We start from the raw sequence: 20965 nt of genomic DNA on the forward strand, positions 1-20965 counted from the left end.
AAAAAAAAAATCACATCAATTATGAGAGGTTATTTCTGGGGTGAGTTAAGTGGGAAGTGAGAAGGAGAGGCAGAAAAGGGACATGGACTTTCTCTGAAATACCAACTTTCCAAAAATAAGATCAAGACAAAATGTTAACTTTATTAAATACCAATGGTAGGTACACAAGTATTTGTTATATTATTCCCTTTTTTTCTGTCATTGGAAACTTTTAAGATAGAACAAAAATTATGAGTGGTGCAAAACACAAGAATAAAAATCGATCATCTTAAAAGCAAAGGCAGGTCCTCCCTGGTGGCACAGCGGATTAAAGCACAACATTAAGAAGCTAAAGCCACTTCAGCATGAATTCAATCCCTGCACCAGAGGTGACCCACATGGCACAGCAGACCTCTCCTCACCGACCTGCTGTACTTGGACAGTCAGCCTGTTCTGCTCCCCACTTTGGTGAATCCTCTCAATGCCCCTGACCTCTGGCCTGTACCCCAGTTCTGTATGCATAAATAAATCTTAAAAAAAGCAAAGACATTTCACCTTTCTACCCATGGACACCCTGAGCATCACTAAAGTCTTCCCTCACATCACCATAATATCTAAATCAGTCTCTGAAGGTACCCAAGTAGCTACGAAAGCTGTTCAGGGGCAGTGTGTGCTTTAAAACAGCCAATGAGAGTCAGCAGGGATTCTCAGTGCACAATGGGGACTGCTCACAGCTTGTGTGACATGGGAGATGCAAACATTAAGTGCTCCAGAGGCTTTGGGTTTGTTACAGATGTAACCTGAAGGATTAGGTGCACCCATGAATGCAAGGTGACAAAAGGTAGATGGAAGAGTTGTAGATTCAAAGAGAGTTTACCTCAAGGGAAGATTCTCCCAGACCTGATACCCACTTAACTTTGAAAAGATTTTGTTGGTGGCATTAAAGTGATATATTGAAGAATATTATCTAAAAATTCTGAGCACTGGGAAAATTAAAGTGACTGAAATCATGACTGACAGAGGCAGTGGTCTTGCTTTTGTAAACTTGGATGACCATAATAACTCCACAGACAAGGCTATTAATTCAGAAACATCTTATTATGAATGGCTGTGAAGTAAGAACAGCCCTATCTAAAAGAGTAAGTGCTTCAGCCAGTCAAAAAGATAACTATGGAAACTTTGATGGTGGCCATGGAGGTGGTTTTGGTAGGTAATAACAATTCTGATCATGGAGGAAATCAGTGATCTATGTTGGCTTTGGTAACAGCTGTGGTGGATATGGTGGCAATAAAGATAACTAAAATGAACTGGGCAATGATGGAAGAATTTTGGAATTGATGGAAGACACATGATTTTGACAATTACAATAATCTATCTTCAAATTTTAGACCCATGAAAGGAGGAAATTTTGGAGTAGCTCTGGCCCCTATGGTGATAGAGGCCAATACTTTGCCAAAACACAAAACCATGGCAGCTACAATGGTTCCAGCAGCAGCAGTAGCTATGGCAGTGGCAGGAAGTTTTAATTCTACTAAGAAACAAAGCACAGCAGCCACACAAGTTATAAGGAAGCATCAGGATGCAACAGATTTGAGAATCCAGCCAAGCACTGTGATGGCAGGTATTTGAGACCACAAAGAAAACATTTATTAGGTAACACACATATAGATGTGTGGGGGTTGTATTTGAGGGCTGTATTTGTGACTAACTGTATAACAGGTTATTTAAGTTTCTGTTCTGTGGAAAGTAGAAAGCATTCCAACAAAGAGCTTTAATGTAAGATTTTTTTTCTTTCTCCATGCCGTTGATGAAAAATGTTAACAGTCTGATCATAATGCTGAATAAAGTTTCTCAAAGTAAAACTAATTTTCCTGCTTTGTCACAGATATTTTTCCAATTCTCATTAGATATTTCTTTTTAAAAGTAGTACCAATCAAGACAAACATTGAAGAGAAATGTCAAATATACTTCGTGAAATTTCTTTGCCAAGCATAACATTGTTATTTATTGTTCCTATTAAGTTTCCTATTGAGTGAACTTCCTTTAATTATTAACCCAACTCTATATTCCTCAAGGCTATTATTAGTTTAAAACTGAACTAATTTTATACTCAAGAAGCACAAAAAAATCTTTAAATTACACTTAATTATGAAATTCATCATATAAGCAGTACAACAATCATTGAAGGTAAATCTAACACAAAACATTTTTTTTTGAACACTGGTTACTAGCTCCCTTGAATCAAAGGTTATTTAAAAGGAAACCTTAACCACAATGAGATACCACCTCACCCCAGTGAGAATGGCACATCTTCAAACAACTAGCAACAACAAATGTTGGCAAGGATGTGGAGAAAAAGGAACTCTCCTGCAATGCTGGTGGAAATGCAAATTAGTACAACCACTATGGAAAACTGTTTGGAGGTTCCTCAAACTGCTAAACATGGAGCTTCCCTATGACCCAGCAATCCCACTCCTAGGTATCTACCCAAAAGACACAAAAACACTGATTCAAAAAGATACCTGCACCCCCATATTTATTGCTGCTTTATTTACAATTGGAAAAACATGGAAGCAGCCCAAATGCCCAAAAGTAGATGACTGGATAAAAAAGATGTGGTACATATATACAATGGAATATTACTCAGCAACCAAAAAAGAGAAACACATGTCTTTTGCAGCAACTTGGATGGAGCTGGAAAAGATCATGCTTAGTGAGCTGGAAAAGACCATGCTTAATGCTTCACATTTGTTCAGGAATATTGTAACTCCTAACATTAGTATTATATGAAAAGACAGAAAGCTAAATTTTTTCAGTTTTCACAGTTGATGCTAACTGAAAAACTTGTACAAGAGACAACATGCAAAAACTGAACATATCCTATAGCTCAAAAAGTACCCCCATAAAGTTTAAGTACTTCTAATATTACATATCAATGTACAGATTTCTATCATAACTGATCATTTTAAACAATAAAAATCAGGCCTCCTTGGTGGTGCAGTGGGTTAAAGCACAGCACTGAGAATCTAAAGCCACTTCTGCATCTATGAGTTCGATTCCCGCCTGCCCCGGAGGTGACCACATGGCACGGCAGACCTCTCCTGACCCGCCTGCTGCTCCCCTCAGCAGTGTACTTCATCGATCTGCCTGTTCTGTTCCCCACTCTGTCTCTGGTGAAGCCTCTCACCGCCCCTGAGCCTCTGGCCTGTACCCCAGTTCGGTATGCACAAATAAATAAATCTTAAAAAATAAATAAATAAAAATAAAAATCAATGGGCAAAATTACTTACTTTTTACAGTTCATATGTTAAAGCAAAAGGTGTCCATATTACAGTATTACTGGTAATATAATCAACACTAATAATATAAAGAGCAATTCAGACTATATATATAAAATCACACCTATTTGGAAACAGCCATTATACCTCAATTTCAATGCTTATGGCACATGCATTAAACACACAAGGACCCACACAAACAAACTCACCATGTACATTGGGGACCCACACAGTGTTGCAGCCATCATATTACTCTGTAGGTAACGAGCAAAACCAAAATCCGCTATTTCACATAATAAAAAAGAGAAAAATAATTGATACCTTTGCACATACTTAACATTGACCATATATATGATTCTTCAAGACACAAGAGGGCACAAAAGTACAGTGAAAATCTAACAGCATTTTGAATAACATGTCCACCAAAGAAGACAGTAGACCTCAATTTCAACAAGCTAAGAACTAGTAGTAATCAGCAACTATCCAATTCACTGTTCTGCCAGTTTTGTAACCAACGAGCACCAAGCTTTGCCAGAGAAAATGCTAATTATAATTGATTAATTAATTCAACTCTCACTAAATACCAGGCAAAAATTTGAAGTGCCTTTTTCCCTTTCTAGATACCAGATGTGAACTATCAGAAATTTCTTAAAAGTATCGATAGAAGTTTTTCCTAACAACTGCTAAGGAAAAATTTAGCATTGCAAAATGCTTCAAATAATGTTGATACAAGAGTGCTAAAAAAAAGAAAATTGTCAAATTAGAAAGCTAAACTAAACAGTATCTTAGATGCCTTATGTTCAAATCTCAAACTGTAAAGAATCAGGGTTATTGATTTGCTGCCAACAACTTAATACTTAAGCTTCCCTTTGACAAGAAGCAGGATATAATGCTGGGATTCATGTTTAGATTTCCTAAAATAGGCACTTAAGTCCTGTCTAAGATTTAGCACATTCTGTGAATAATATAAAGGAGTCATATCTTAAGGTACATCACTGAACTCAAAATACACCAATAAGATTCATCAAACCAACAAAGATGAATTAAAATTATTTTAAAATAGTCTCAAAAATGTCCTTGGTATGAAACAATATATGGCCACATATACCTATTTTGATGCGAATACCACTGACACTTGACTTTCTGCGATTGGCGTAAGAGAGCAAGATGTTCTGTGGTTTGAGATCCCTGTGGATTATTCCTTTGCTGTGCAGAATTCGCATGGCAGCTGCAATCTGATGCAGAAACACTCTGATGGTATCTTCACTGAGGGTTCCTTTAGCTATTAGAAAAGGAGGCACATAAATATTTAAGCACACAAAATCAAATACCATCTGCATATGTCATCAACAGAACGAGTTTGTTAAAGAGAAGATGGGAGGGCCTAGAAACAAAGATTCATAACTCTTCACTTTTTTTACTTGAATGATTTAAACCTAAGAGATATTAGTTTAAAATTTTAATCAACCTATTGTAAAGAAACCAATTTGAAATTGGTTTTTCCAGTTATTTTTCCTCTCATTTTTATTGTAGAAAATACCCACACTGCTCTGATACAGTAAGTTAAGTCTCCTTAAAAAGGTAAAAAATAAGTTCCTCTTCATATTAGTCAAATATCTGGAATACAGGAGGTTCTTACATAATTCCAACTGTTACATGAGTGCAAATTAAAAGCATGTGAAATCTCTGGATATTACTGTCACCTGTACCTATCAAGGATCTGTGTTGCCACAGATTTCTTTAACCTCTTCTATTATCCCAATACCCCTACCCCATCACAGTATCTTTCATAATCAAAAGAAATCTTTGAGTAGGAATATCTTGTGTCTTCTACTATAAAGAAATAGTATGAACAACTGAGAGTAGTCATTTTCAGTAAATATAACAGTATGTCTGTACATATGCTGAAGCATATAATGGTAAATAGTTTGGAGTCAGACTTTTAATCATATCCCAGTTACCCCACTCACTATGTGACCCTGGAAGACTTGATTCCTCTGCGCCTATCTCCTTATCTACACAAAGCTTAAATCAGACTAATCATGTGGTTTTGTTGTATTGATGATCAAATAAAATAATGCATTTAATAATAAAGACTTAAAAAGTACTGGCACTAAAAAGTACTTAAATGTGACCCTCCCTAGTGACGCAGCAGGTTAAAGCACAGAACTAAAAAGCTAAAGCCACTTCAGCATGAGTTCAATGCCCACCCCAGAGGTGATCCACATGGCACAGCAGACATCTCCTGACCCACTCACTGCTCCCTTCAGCAGTGTACTTCATAGATCCGCCTGTTCTGCTCCCCACTCTGTCTCTGGTGAATCCTCTCACTGCCCCCGCACCTCTGGCCTATACCCCAGTTCTGTATGCATAAATAAATAAATCTTTAAGTACTTAAATGTAGTAAATACACAAATGTAGCAAATACACAAATGCAAACTTTTTTATTATAGAGAATCTGAAAGTCACAAGTGTTATTATTCGAGTAATACAAATCAAGATCACAATGAAATACAATCCCACACATGTAAGAAACAAGAAGTACTGGCTACGATGTGGAGAAAAGGGAACCCTCCTATACTGCTGGTGAGAATACAAACCAGCACTTATGGAGAGCAGTATAAAGGTGTCTCGAAATATTACATGTGGATATGCCATTTGACTCAATAATTCCACTCCTAGGCTTTATCTAAAAAATTCAAAATACTAACGCTAATCCAAAAATTCATTCATTCCTATGTTTACTACAGCACTATTATATAGCTCAACAATGGAAACAACCAAAGTGCCCCAGGACAGACTGGATCAAAAAGATATACAGTAGAATACTACTCAGCAATCAAAAAGATAAAATTCATGCCTCTTATGGCAACATGGATGGAGCCTAAAGGATAATGTTAAGTGGAATAAGACAAGGGGAAAAATAAATACTGGATAGTAACATTAACATGTGGACTATAAGGGCCTCCCATGGCACAGCTGACCTCTCCTGTCTTGCCTGCTGCTGCCCTCAGCAGTGTATTTCAGTAGATCAAACTGTTCTGCTCCCCACTGTTTCTGGTGAATCCTCTAACGACCCCCCAACCCCTGCAACTCTGGCATACACCCCTGCTCTTGTATGCATAAATCTTTAGAACTATGTGGGCTTTAAATTTTATAGGAAGCATATTTTAAAAAGCAGAAACAGGGCCCTCCCTGGTGGCATAGTAGGTTAAAGCACAGAACTAAGAAGCTATAGCAACTTCAGCATGAGTTCAAGCCCCGCCTCGGAGGTGATCCACAGGCATGGCAGACCTCTCCTGACCTGCCTGCTGCTCCCATCAGCAGTGTTCTGACTGTTCTGCTCCCCACTCTGTCTCTGGTGAAGCCTCTCACCGCCCCCACACTTCAGGCCTGTACCCCATAAATAAATAAATCTTTTTTTTTTAAAAAAAAGTAGAAACAGATGAAATTAATTATAGGACTACCACATTTTTTTCCAACTTGTAATCAATAAATAAAAAGTTAATAAGCTATAATCATTCTTTCCGTCCTATGAACTGTTCAAAATCCTTTGGATATTCTACATTAGCACATTTCAATTCAGACTAATCACATTTTAAGAGTTCAAGAGTCCCATAGGGTTAATGGCAACCATATGAATGGTACAGCTCTAGTAAACTCCTTGAGCATCAGATTTATTTTACATGTCATACCACAAGAGTCTCTGAAGGAAAAGACTGCGAAGAGGTAAACAAATCCTAGACAAAAAAATCATATTGCAATTAGGTGATCTAAACAGTGGAACTTAAACTGTTTGCCTGATGCCAGTGTTTGAGCTCATAAGCTCCACACTTTGATCTCCTAACTCTATTGCTCTGGGATATCAAATAGAGTTCAACATCAAAAACAAAACTGCTGTCAAAGCTAACCTAAATCTGCTACACCAGAAAGCGTACCTATATCAGTTCACATGATTTCAGTTAATTAAGAAAGCTGATACTCTAATGAGGGCTCTAACCTGATAAGGTGCTACTCAATCTGACCCAAGCTGACAGGTGCTTTTATTGAGTCAGTAAGAATGACAAGAAAGTCAAGATTTAGAGACTGAAAAAAGGCAGAAGCAGGGTTGTTTCCTAGTTTCAACTCCTTTCTATTATTATCTATCTCACTGCATTCTATTAATTCGTAAATGGCGCTCTGAATTTTTTTTTTTTTTTTACCAAGTTGATGTTTCTTTTAAAAATCTCAATTGGGTTGGATGTTAAACTAGATTTATTGTGGTGATCATTTCACAATATATACAATCTCATGTTCTACATCTGAAACTAATACAATGTTAATGTCAAATATACTTCGTTATTTAAAGAGTTGCACTTGGGAAAAATACAAATTCAGGTAATAGTCGACGACTCTGAGGGGGAAGAACAGGAATGGGACTTCATAAGGGAACTTCAATTAATAATTACAAGAACTTCAATTGTATTTATAATTTTTTTAAATGGGGGGACAGGGTAATATCAGTGTTCTTTATATTATTCTCCATACAGCTCTTGAATATCAGCAATGTATTTTTACATAGTAAGGACTTTTGATTTTTCATTTTTAATTTTGTTCCTTGATTGTTAGGTGAAACAGAACATTTTTAATATGCTGCTTCTCTTCTGTAAATTGTACATACCTTTTGTGAGTATATCTATTGATGTCTTAATATTTTTGCCATCAATTACCATGATCTATTTATAAGTTAAGCTATTATCTCTCTGCATATTTCCCTCATATCTTTCAAGTGGTGCACAAGTAGATGTTAGCCTTATCAAACATTATTTAAAACATTACTTTGAAAAGACCTAATTTGATCTGAATTCTTTATATCCTACATGTATATACTTAGAATACAAAAATTCAGTTACCTCTAAGTACTAAAATCTTACCTGTCACAAAATAATTTCAGTGTTATCTTTAATCCTTTAGAACATTTGTTTTTAATATACAAGAAACATTAACATTAATAAACATTCTCAGATATACTCTTCCATTTTCTGGTTTTGTTGAAAGAAATGAAAATGTCTATAAGTTCACTGATGGTAACACAATACAATCTTTTGAAGAGGAGAAGTTCCCTTTGATTTTGTCTAAAAACATTGTCAGTGAGAGTCACACATAAAAATAAGTGCTTATACAAAAGTGTTGGGAACAAAACCACCACAGTTGGTCGCCAAAGTGGCAACAATTAAACAAATACACGAAATTAATTGAATGTTTCTATATAGGCAGAGAAACAGGAAAGTATACTTTAGAGATAACTCTCAGAACTAAACAGACTACCATACTACTTTCACTGCACAATGACACACAAAAATATTACCTTGCAAATAATCTGCCAGGTCTCCACCATTACAATACTAAAATATAAAAGAAAAAGTAAATAAGGAAATTGATTCAAAATTAATGCAATTTATGAACAATTAATTTTAATTTAAAAGATCATTTGTGTATGTAATGTAAATCCAGTCTAAAAAATAAGATTAAATAAAATTTTTTAAATCTTTTATTTCTTAAAGTAGAATTTGTATCACTGAATCAGCTTTATTAACTCAAAATTTCAAATAACAATCTATAATCAATTTTGAAGTACATATTAATTAAAAAGAATTTGAAGTAAAACATAAGTTTATATAATACCTACCTCCATTACCAGAAAGACAGAGTTGGGTAATTCCTGAAAAGTAAACATTAAATATTAAGTATCATTTAGAGAAAAAAAAATAGGTGGAAAATCTTAAAATGTCTATGAAAGTACACTTGTTCACTATTAAGCAATAAAATCACAAAATCCATTAAAGAAATTTAAAGTCCCCAACACAATGATTTAAGCATTCCAGCTTGAAAGCCTAATCAAGTTTTGATGACATTAATAAAGTCATCAAGAGCTTCAATCCTATTTATGGAGACATCTATCTTTTGGCTAAAGTTATGGCAAAATTACCTCTTGCACAAAAAAAAGGCATTTCTGGTTCTCTGAGAAGCACTTCCACTTTGAGAAGTTTATGACTTCATAATCCACCCTACTAATGCTGAATGTGTAGTCTGATTTCTGGAATGTATTGCCCCAGAGGCTTAGTTTTTCTGTTTATCTGGTTTTTATGTTTAAGATTGTTGGCAAAGGGAAGCCATTTCATCTCATCTTGGAAATCAAATGATTTTGAGGAATCGTGACAATCTTACTAAGTCTTAAATCAAAGCCCTTCAGGTAGGTTGTTCAGGTAAGTTATTCAAAGACTGACTGCTTGTTTCTTCAATAACAAATTAATTAAATTTTAAATTGAGCTTTTTAGCAACTCAGTATGAGCCAGTGTTCAAATGTGATTCCAGATATAGCTTCTATGTGGTTGCCCCAACAGGCTGAATTCAACAATAAGGTATTTCATGGGAAAACAAAAGGAGGATAGGGGAGAAAGGGAGCAGGTCTAGAACAATATTCCAGAGTATTTCATGGGAAAACAAAAGGAGGATAGGGGAGAAAGGGAGCAGGTCTAGAACAATATTCCAGAGTATTCAAGGACTAGTGTCGATCGGTGAGTTATTTGGTTCTAGTTCAGAAAAAATAATTACATAAATAAAGAGTAAGAATGGTAAAAAGCTCAAAGTAACAACAAAATATTCTGATGTCTATTGAACTTAATAATAAAAAGTTTTGACATCTGTTTACAGGTCTTTTTAAATTTCAATATAAAGTAATTCATTTTTATTGGATTTCATCAAAGTATCAGTTCACACAGGTTAGAAATAAAAACTGGTTATCTCTCAGCAACTAGCACTATTTCTGTACAACACGGAGCAATACAAAAGGCTGCCACAAAGTGATTTCAACCATTTCAATAAGGGTCTAGATGCCACAAGTGAAAACCTGAATTAAATTATGTCCTGCAAGAAACTCAGGGGCTTACGATGATTTAAAACATTAAAACATGCTGTGCCCAATTCTTTGATTGACTCCTTTCCCCTAAGAGGTATCCGGAGATTCAGAAGACCAACACCTATCCTTATATTCTCAGATATCATAAGTTTTAACAAAGTTCCTTTTCAAGTGTGAAATACAAAAATATGATTTCAAATCAACATTGTTTGATCATATAGTAGCACTATATCCTAACTACTGATGACTGAAGAGAAAAAAGGGGGGAGATTAAGCAGTCATGAACTAAAGTTCACACAATATTAAAAGCTTAAATTCTCATTTTCATATTCAATATTTTAGGGGTACATATAACTAATTAGCTTTCTCTAAGTGGTTTCTGTCAATAATTATTAAGATAAATATTTAACAATCTTGAGGTCTCATGCAAACGTTCTCTTGTCTACCTTTAATGCAGTGAAAATCTCCACAGATCATTCGCTTTAACATCCCCTTTCAGGTTCCCTTTATAAAATACTGAACAACTTTTAAATGACATACTTATTTAAAAGTGTACATTTTTAACAAAAGCATCTATAGACAAATTAAAACTCAAATGGTACTGGTCATCAGGGAAGAATTTGAAGAGATGTATGTAGCATCTGAAAGGCCAAGAAATGTGGCCAATATACCTGTGAGCCAGACCACCGAGAGCTTTCCAAAACTGAGTGCATTTAACTCTTGCCCTAATATCAAGAAATCCCAATTGGCATCTCCTCCCAGGCACTTCCATCAACAAAATTAAACAATGAATTTCACTGTATCATTTCCTCCTCAAGACTCCTTTGTTCAGGTAAAAAACCAATCACTAAAAAAAAAAAAAAAAAAAAAGCGAGGGGAAGTATTATTGTTACGAACAAATCTATTCTAGTATGTGGAAATTAAATGAACAAATTGAAAAACTTGAGGAAAATGCAACTTAATAAACTCAAATAAAAATGCAAAATGTTAAAAGATCCATTTCTATTAAAGAAATTGAATTATAATGTAAAACCTTCACACAAAGAAATTTTCCATAAATTTCTGCATGATAATTATATTCATGTGGAGCATCTCTACCTCCACCTGCCTTCTCCCACAAACCATTTCCAGTGAGAAAAAAAAATCACCTGTCTGATATTCAAAACCTCCACTCTCAATCCTTTTGCTGATGTAATCATGATGACCTGCTTCCTGCTGGCACTGAGAAATTTTTTTCCATAAAAGAATTGAAAAAGGGCCCTCTCTGGTGGTGCACAGCACTACAAAACCAGCTGCAGCCACTTCAGTTCAAGCTCGATCCCTGGCCAGAGAGGTGACACACATGGCACATCATACCTCTCCTGTCTCGCTCACTGCTCCCCCTCAGCAGTATACTTCATTGATCTGCCTGTTCTACTCCCCACTCTGTCTCTGGTAAATCCGCTCACTGGCCCTGCACCTCTGACCTGTACACCAATTCTGTATGCATAAATACATAAATCTTTCAGAAAAATAAAAGAGAGAAAGAATTCAAAAAAACAGCAGGAAAGACCCTTACTACTGTCCAAGAGATCACTCATAATAAGAAAATTAGTGAAAGTTTTTAGCCATTGAGCATCAGAATAGGGAGAAGTAATTCAACTACACAGTGACTAATGCAAGAATATATGCCATTCCTTGTAGAAAATGGGTTGGCTAAGGATGACCATAAGCTGAAGGCTTATGGATTTTAACTGTTTTAACTCAGTGAAGCTTAGGTGAGGGTTTATTGCAATGAGTAGAATTTCCATTCTGTCCCTTGATACAAGTTTTTATAAGGTAACCAACATTTGGGTTCTGTATTTAACTTGACTAGAGGAACTCCTTCATGAAATAAACTGAAAGAACCACCACCAAATGTTGGATGTGGAAATGCAGAAGTCCAAGAGTAACTAAATATAATATAAAAGAAAAGGTTTATATTACAAGGTATCAAGACAATATAGAACTATAATGAATAAGATAGTGAAGTAAAGACTAAGGGGACAGAAAAGAAACCCACACAAAAGTATTCACTAATTAATGACAAAGTAAATTAAACACTACACTACAAAAGTGAAAGGAAGAGCTGAATACATAATAAAAGATCAATTCACTACCCTTTATAAAAGTAAATGAATCCTGAACTTTACCCCTCAAATCACATACAAAAATCATTTCTAGGTAAATACACATCTAAATGTGAAAGACAGAACAATAAAGCCTAGTGAGGGGTTGGGGAACAGGAAAGCTACATTATCTTAAAGACCCTGGCAAAGTTAAGTTTTCGTTAATGACACAAAAACACTAAATATAAAAAAAACAATAAACTGGAATACAATGAAATTAAAGATCTCTGTTCATCTAAATAAGCCATTAAAATAGTAAATAGGAAAGTTACAGTGTGGGATAAATCATTTGTAACACATATCTGGCAAAGAACTCATATGCATATTATATAAAGAACTCCCAAGAAATTCATGACAAAAAGACAACCCAAGGAAAAAACAGGTAAGAGACTGACATAGAGATGTTTAAAAGATAATTAAATGACTAATAAACTTACAAAAAATGTTCCTATCAGTCATCAGGAAATGGTAATTAAAATCATGGTAAGCTAACTTAATCCATATTCTTGGATAGCTAAAACTGCCTAGTATAGGCAAGGATGTAGAGCCCATGGACCAGTCAAACACTTCCTGCTGGAAGAGTAGACCAAAACACCAGCAGTATTGACTACTGCATACCTTGTAATGTAGAAATTTCTTTTTGACATTATCCCTGAAGAGAGCTATTTCAATAGGTAGGAATGGTGAGAGAAGAGAAACCATAGTAACAAGTCATTCTTACTGCCTATTAAAAGGAGGCACTAGAGTGAGAGTAATATAAAATAAAAGTAATGAGGAGGTCCTGAGTTAGAAAGATGTACAATACAGGTCCAATCAAAACAAAAAAGTGCATTTGTTTTCAAAAAGGTTTGAATGCATGCATACATGAATATGTTCATTAAATAGCAGATAAATATGTGGTATAAAACAGTGGATAAATATATACATGATGGAATACTTTACAACTATTTAAAAAGACATGAATTTCCACTTGCAACAACATGGATATAATTGGAAAGATTTATCATAAATAAGTCAAAAGAAGAAAAATAAATACTGAATGATTTCACTTATTTGTGGAATACAGAAAAACAAAACAAAACAAAGGAACTGATAAAACTAAACCAAAATAAACCCTAGAAATATGACTGCAGAGCTGAACTACCAGATAGGGAGGGAGACTGTAAATGAGAACAAAGGGAGAAGGCTTTAGTGGTAGTTGTGGTGTGGTAACATATCTGAAGAAGTATGAACCAAAATGTACTGTTGTAAAGCCATATAACCACAGTAAAAAAAATAAAAAGGAAAACAGAATTTAAAAGCCTTGGAAGACAAAGATTTCTTCTAAAAAAGAAATATCAGGAGAGGTTATCTCTTTTTATTTTACATACTGCTATAACACTTAAATTGCTTTTCCACTAAGAGCACATCTTTTGTAATTTTAACAGTAATAGAATCATTATGTTTTACATCTGAAATTAATGTTATATAAATTATACCTCAATTTAAAAAATTTAATAAAATATTCAAAGAAACATTCCCTGGCTCTTAATACCCATCTCTCACATTTCTCTATATATTTCCCAATTCTTACCCCACCCTGAGGTGACCTCCTAGGTTTGAACTATCCATCTATACCCCAGAGGTAAAACTGATAGGTCATTTCACAGAAGAGGAAAGAAACCCCATTCCTGTAATCTTCAGTTTTATTCCTGCAGAGGTTATCTGAAAGTCAAATAGACCCATAGCATCCTATGTGTAAATGGGACTGGATTATCATCTTCACTTTATTGAGGGGGTGGTGTTGACAAGAAAAAATAAGCAGTGTGACTGATATCCTAAACTGTGTTTGGTATTTTTAAAAAGATAGCAATCCTGAAATAGTCACTTGTGCTAAGTCCCAATCCAGCAAACCAAAAACTAATATTTCAACATCTCCCAGAAATGTAACCTTTAACCAGTGAACTAAAATTTCCTGGGTAACACTAAAGAGGTAATCTGCCTGACAGATCCCTACCATCCACCAAAGGAAAGTGGCCTTGCCTGAAACCATCTTCTCTGCCCTTATCTCTTTTTCTGCCTATTTAAACCTTTCGTTCTGCACAACTCCTTGGAATTCCTTTCTCCTTGTTAGATAGGATGCTACTCAATTTATGAATTATTAAATAAATCAATTTTATTTAACATCTTTAAATTTAATTTTTATTTTTAACAATATAAAACAGTACTTTGAAGAACAATAAACTATTGTCATTCAAGATTCTTCCTCTTAGATCATGTTCTAAAAAGCTAAGGCACAAAATAAAATTATAAGAGCAAATTCTACTTTACTTACTGATCTGACATACACATAAACACATTTATAGAAAAAGATTTTCCTTAATTTCTACCTCAATAACACTAATTACATTAAAAGTTTCAAATATGTTGTGACTCCTAACAACTGATCTTTGTCGAGTTCCTAAAACCCTTATAATTTCCCAGTGGTGAGAAAGATCAAGGTGTCATTGGTTATGTCCAATGAGACAACATGTGGGAGCCCTTAGCTAACCTAAGAATGAGGTTGGATTTTTCAGTTCCACCCCGCTACACACCTCTAGGGAGGAGAGAGGGCTGGAAACTGAGGCCAAGCATAGATGGTCAATGATTTAATCAAGTTACCTGTATAACAGGGCCTCCACAAAACACAAAAGGATGGGGGCGGGGGAGTTATTTGAAGAATTTCCAGGCTGCTGAACACATGGAGATCTGGGTATAAAAGGCACAGAAGTTCTGTATAACCCACCCACTTTGCCCTATGTAGCATGTCTACCTGGCTGCTCCAAAGTTATATATTTTTATAATATACAAATAATTTAGTAAGTAAAATGCTTCTCTCAGTTCTATCAGCTGCTCTAGCAAACTGATCAATACAAGGGGGTTAGTGGTACCTTGCTATATAGCCAGTTAGTCAGATGCATAGGTGACAATTTGGACTTGTGACTGAAATCTGAGGGGATCTAATAGAAATCTGAGGTTAACTTCACATAGAATGATTGCTTAGTGGTTCTAGCAAAAACACATTGGAACTCAACAATGATCTCAATTAAATTTATATATTCAAGGCCCTCACTGGTGACACAGTGGGTTAGGACGCAGCACTGCAAGCCAGCCCAGCAGCTTCAGTGTGAGTTCGATCTCCCGCCCGGAGGTGATCCACATGGTGCAGCAGACCTCTCCTGTCTCTCCCACTGCTCCCCTCAGTTGTGTACTTCATCGATCTGCCTGTTCTGCTCCCCACTCTGTCTCTGGTGAATCCTCTCACCACCCCTGCACATCTGGTCTATACCCCAGTTCTGTATGCACAAATAGATCTTTTTTAAAAAATTAATAAAAAATGTATCTATTCATAACTAAGTATCCATATAATCCAAGTCTGACTTGCCCATAATTTTTCAAATTGCCTAAATCCAAGCTCTTTTTAATGGATCCGCAGAAGGTATTATCCTCTTCAGTTATATTCAAAACAGGCAAAAATTCAGAATGAAGATTGTCAAAGCAATAATAATTTAAAATATTAAAAATAAACCAAAGTCTTTCTTGCCCATGAGATTGGCCGGAGGCAGAAAAAAAAAACAGATCATTAATGAACAAAATAGATCTGTACAATCTTTAGGAAAACAGCATGGCAATACCTTTGACTAAGCAACGCCATGTCAAGGAATCTATTCTATAGCAACTCTCAGACAAATAATCAAGTATTTATATATACCGCTTTCTCTGCAATATTGTTATACTGACATGAAAAGGTATCCAAGGAATATTAAGTTTATGAAAACAATTTCCTTTTATCTAAAAATACTGAGTCCTCCACATTGAAAAGTTCAAAGAGTATAAAGTATACTCTTTTTTATATAGTATAAAAAGACTATGCTCATGTATGACTATACTCATGTATGTATTTAGGAAACTAAAAGAAATGTAACAAACAGTGGATCTAACTGGGACTTGCCATTTCATATCTTCTCTAATTCTTTTTGACAATGTTTTATTTATTATTTTAACTACAGGCATATATTACTTTTGTGATTAGAGAAAATGTATTTCTAAGTGTCACCTAAACTGAAACCTGATTTTTATGTCAAAAGTTCTTTTAAAGGTGAACATAGACTGTAGATGGATGTTCAAAACTGACAACCAGTAAAACTGGTGCTAAAGTTTATAGATTTACTATGCCAACCTCCACATCATGCCCTTTGATAAACAGAATCAAGGAAGCAAATCTAAAATATTAGATCACAATTCTATTTACTTGATAGCCAACTACTCAGACTAGATTCAGTTGATTGAAATTTCTTGAGTTTATTTGTATAAATTAGTTTCAGTACACAATGTAGACAATAATTAACATCTTAATGCAGTCACCTTGAAATCTGTTTGATAATGAATACACATTCCCTTTAGTGTATCTGATTCTACAACCAAAGCTCATATGTAAAAGTATTTTGCAGGGTCCTTCCTGGTGGCATAAAGGGTTAATATATAACACTATGAAGCTATCCACAGCCATTGCAGCAAGAGTTCCATCCCCAGCCTGGGAGGTGATCCGCATGATGCAGCAGACCTCTCCAGTTTTACCCACTGCTCCCTTCAGCAGTATATTTCAGCTGATCTGCCAGTTCTGCTCCCCACTGTTGTTTCTGGTGAATCCTTCCCCCCCACCCCCACACACATCTCTGGCCTACATTCCAGCTCTTTACGTATGCATAAATAAATCTTTTTTTTTTTAATTATTTTTCATTTGGTAGCCAAACCTACTCTTGAAAGCAAACCTATTCTGCAATTGACAGGGTTTCCTGTACCTCTCAAAAAATGAGAAGTTAAGAGTTAATATCATTTAATAAATTTTGTACCAGGCACTGACTTATAGCACTTGGTGCCCTCTATCTAGAGACTAAGATAAACTACACAAACAGTTCTGAGACAACTGACATTTCGAATAGGGACTGTGAAATAAGTTTAATTTTAACTGTAGAATTTTCCCCCTTTCATGCTTCTTTTAATGTCTCAAATGAAGGTATGAATGACCCTATTTAAACAGATAATAAAAGACAACTCATAGGACTAGCATATTTTGTGAGTGGAGTTTAAATTGTAATTTTGGGGGAGAACATATCACACTCTACAATCAAAAACACTAAAACTGAACATGCTATTTAACCTGAAAATTCCAATTCTAGAAACTGAATTTAAAAGACATAATCAAAGATATGTTCAGAAAGTATGTATTACCTGCACGGAATTTGTTTTATTCATGCGTTATCCCTAGCACTTAGCAATGCTTGGCACATAGTAGCCGTACTCAAAACCTTATGAAATGAATGAGTTTGAGCAATGCAAGTACATATAGAAAAGGTTTTTTTTGTTTGTTTTTTTTTAAGATTTATTTATTTATTCATACAGAACTGGGGTACAGGCCAGAGGCTCAGGGGCGGTGAGAGGCTTCACCAGAGACAGAGTGGGGAACAGAACAGGCAGATCGATGAAGTACACTGCTGAGAGGAGCAGCGGGCGGGTCAGGAGAGGTCTGCCACACCATGTGGTCACCTCCGGGGCAGGCGGGAATCAAACTCATGAGGAAGTGGCTTTAGCTTCTCAGTGCTGTGTTTTAACCCGCTGCACCACCAGGGAGGGCCTAGAAAAGGTTTTTTTAAAAAAAGATTTTAGGGCCCTCCCTGGTGGCACAGCAGGGGCGAAGCTGACCACAACCACTTTGGTGTGAGTTTGAACCCTGCCAGGGAGATGATCCACCTGAAGAAGCAGACCCCCTGTCTCACCTGCTCCTCCCCTCAGCAGTGTACTTCATTAATCTGCCTGTTTTGCTCCCCACTCTGACTCTGGTAATTCCTCTCAAGTCCCCTGGCCTGTTCCCCAGTTCTGTATGCATAAATAAATTTTTAAAAAGTTTTAGCTGTATGCACATACATATATACTTTATATACATAGGAAAGCGACAGAATGTATATCCATTAGCTTTATAGAAATTCAACTTCAGATTAAGGAAAACAAAAAAAGGAAATACTATAAATCTTGTACCAGGTCTGTTCTGAGTGGGGTTAGGTTTAGATATACATATGAATGGTCAATATGCATAGTTCCCTAGTTTTTAATTTAGTGACTAATAACTCTACAATAAATGTAACAGACATACATTTTTTAAAAATACAAAATAAAGTACCTGAACGTCATAGAGTGCAACAATATTTTCATGCTGAAGTTCCTGTTAAGGAAATTAAGAATTAAAAAATTTGTACTTATTATAATATTTATTTCAGCATACAAATAAAAATTTGAGTACATACAAACACATGATTTCTAGTATATTACTATTACTAGACAGTAATATAGTACTATTACTAATCCACAGTCTATTATGGAATATGGTATGTGCCAAATCAAACTTTACTTGGGGTCTAAATTTCAATACCATCATTTTAGAATCTTAGCAGGATGAGTACTTTCATTTACAAAATAAATGTCATAAATATGTTAACAGATTTTTCTGCTAGCCTTCTAAATTTAATGTAATCTCTAATAGCAAAAGAAGCATGGTATTTCAAAGGCTTTTAGAAAATATATTATTTCACTGAGAGAAAATGAAGTATAATTCTTAACTCAAAAAATTATACTTGTGGGTCTCTTTGGTGATGCAGCATTAAGTCTCAGTGCTACCAAGCTATTTGCAGCCAACTGCAGCATGAGTTTGATCTCCAGCCAGGGAGCTGACCCACATGGCACAGAAGACGTCCCCTGTCTCACCCAGTGCTCCCCTCAGCAGTGTATTTCAGTCAATCTGCCTGTTCTGCTCCCCACTCTGTCTCTGGTGATTCCTCTCACCACCTGCACCTCTGGCCTACACTCCAGTTTTTGTATGCATAAATAAATAAAATAACCTTTAAAAAATTTATTATACTTAAGAGCTCTCCACCAAATATTTATTAAAGTTAGTTTTACAAGAGGATTTCATAACCCCATCAGTTTGGGAAACAAGGGGTTAAATACACCCAAACCCTTTTCTTCACTTCCTAACATCAGTTTTTAATGACCAAAGGACTCTGTGACTCTCTAAGAAGTATTTAGTAAATAGGAAATAGGACTTTCCACCCTTATTTGACCATTACCCTTTTTATTCCTCAAAGCATCTCACTTGAATAATGCTGCTAGTGATCTTTCCTTCTGAAGAAAACAAATTCTTCAAATTAACAAGAAAAAGATTCCCAGATCCCCCAACTGTAATGTAAAAGGGGTCAACAAGTGGCAAATAATATATGAGAGACCTGACTCAGTGACTAAGGAAAAGAAGGAATTATGAGATCCTGAAATCAGTTTTCATAGAATCCTCCCAAACATGGCCAACATCCAGAAACATCTATTCTTAAAAACAACTTCCGAGTACTCAATGTTTCAAAACACTGAGCATGCAAAATTGAGAGCAACAGGTGAAAATTCTCAAACTTTTGAGAATTTTTTTTTTTTTTTTGCAAAGAATCATCACATAAGCTTTAGTCTAGGTTTAGCCTTATATGAAATACCACAGGAAAAAAACATACCTTTAAGATTTTAATCTCCTTCCCAAGCAGTATTTGTGATTTTGACAAGTTCTTTTTATTAATACTTTTAATAGCTACCTCCCAGTCAGTTTTCTGGAAAGGAAAAAGAATGTTATTCCTGTAAACTAGTCCACAGAAATAGTCCACAGGGGGGAAAAAAAATCTGTAAGCACCAAGGCCTTTTAGTAAATCCATATGGAAAAGAATATGCATCCCCAAAAGAACGGTATTTCATAAATCACAATTAACAAATCATCACACAGTCACTAAAAATATGAAAACCACACAGTAACTAGCAGTAAGTGAAAAAGAACAATTTACCACTACTTGTTACAAGAAATGTGGAAAATAAACCGAAAGGGAGAATGGTTAACTGAAAACTAACTTAACAGGCTGGCAGAATTAAATCTTGTTTTAATTACTTTATTTTCGAGTTGTAAGTTATTTTAATACATTAGAATACTTCATCTGATAAGTAAGGCCAGCCGACTTTTAACATGCTTCTTGACAACAATCCAAACTGCCAAACCCTTCATTTCCACTCCAGAGGTTCCTTTCCAAATTCTTTAGATTCTGAAACCCCGTGTGAAAAACAGAAAAAAAGAAGAAAAAAAAAAAACTTTAGAAAAAGGGGGTGGGGGAGCTGAACACGCTTTCTTGTTTATTTGGATTAAAAAATGGGAGCGTCCAACCATCTTTTCCTCTCCGAGCCGGTCTTCCAAGAAAGGGAAGATGGGGACGCGGCTCATCCGGGTGTCGGAAAAGCAAAGCTGGGAAACGTGACACCCCAGAGTTTGAGAAAGCCTCGGGCTAACGGGAAAGCAGCCCATTTTCCGCTGGGTCCGCAATAATCGACCTCAAAGGTGACGAACCCCGGCCGCCCAGGCGAAAGGAGGGTGGGGTGAGGGTGGGACACCAAACACCGGTCTACGCCCGAGCTCGGAGCTGCGCTGGGGGTTGCAGCCCTTTGGGAAAATTTAGGGTACGTTCAAGTTTTTAGGCTTCTCCGGGCCGGAGGGGGTCGAGCCGCTCACAGCACTTTGCGATCCGGCTCCCAGACACCGACGGGAAATCAGAGGCCCGGCTGCCCATCCG

The 20965-nt window shown here is 35.9% G+C and overlaps 1 protein-coding gene across 1 annotated transcript in view; it reads right to left on the minus strand.

Annotated features, from left to right (window-relative positions):
* The window catches only part of ULK2 (unc-51 like autophagy activating kinase 2), a 75395-nt gene extending 54776 nt beyond the window's left edge, over nucleotides 1-20619 (minus strand). The window contains exons 1-7 of the mRNA XM_004684566.2: nucleotides 20563-20619; nucleotides 19871-19963; nucleotides 18499-18540; nucleotides 8926-8958; nucleotides 8605-8641; nucleotides 4366-4539; nucleotides 3467-3540 (exon numbers count right to left, since the gene is read on the minus strand). Coding sequence (XP_004684623.2) covers nucleotides 3467-3540; nucleotides 4366-4539; nucleotides 8605-8641; nucleotides 8926-8958; nucleotides 18499-18540; nucleotides 19871-19963; nucleotides 20563-20619 — 510 coding nt within the window. The remainder of the gene's footprint in view (nucleotides 1-3466; nucleotides 3541-4365; nucleotides 4540-8604; nucleotides 8642-8925; nucleotides 8959-18498; nucleotides 18541-19870; nucleotides 19964-20562) is intronic.
* Between the last annotated feature and the right edge of the window lie 346 nt (nucleotides 20620-20965).

Source organism: Condylura cristata, unplaced genomic scaffold (assembly GCF_000260355.1).
Source record: "Condylura cristata isolate star-nosed mole 26May11 unplaced genomic scaffold, ConCri1.0 scaffold00017, whole genome shotgun sequence".
Classification (NCBI taxonomy): Eukaryota; Metazoa; Chordata; class Mammalia; order Eulipotyphla; family Talpidae; genus Condylura; species Condylura cristata.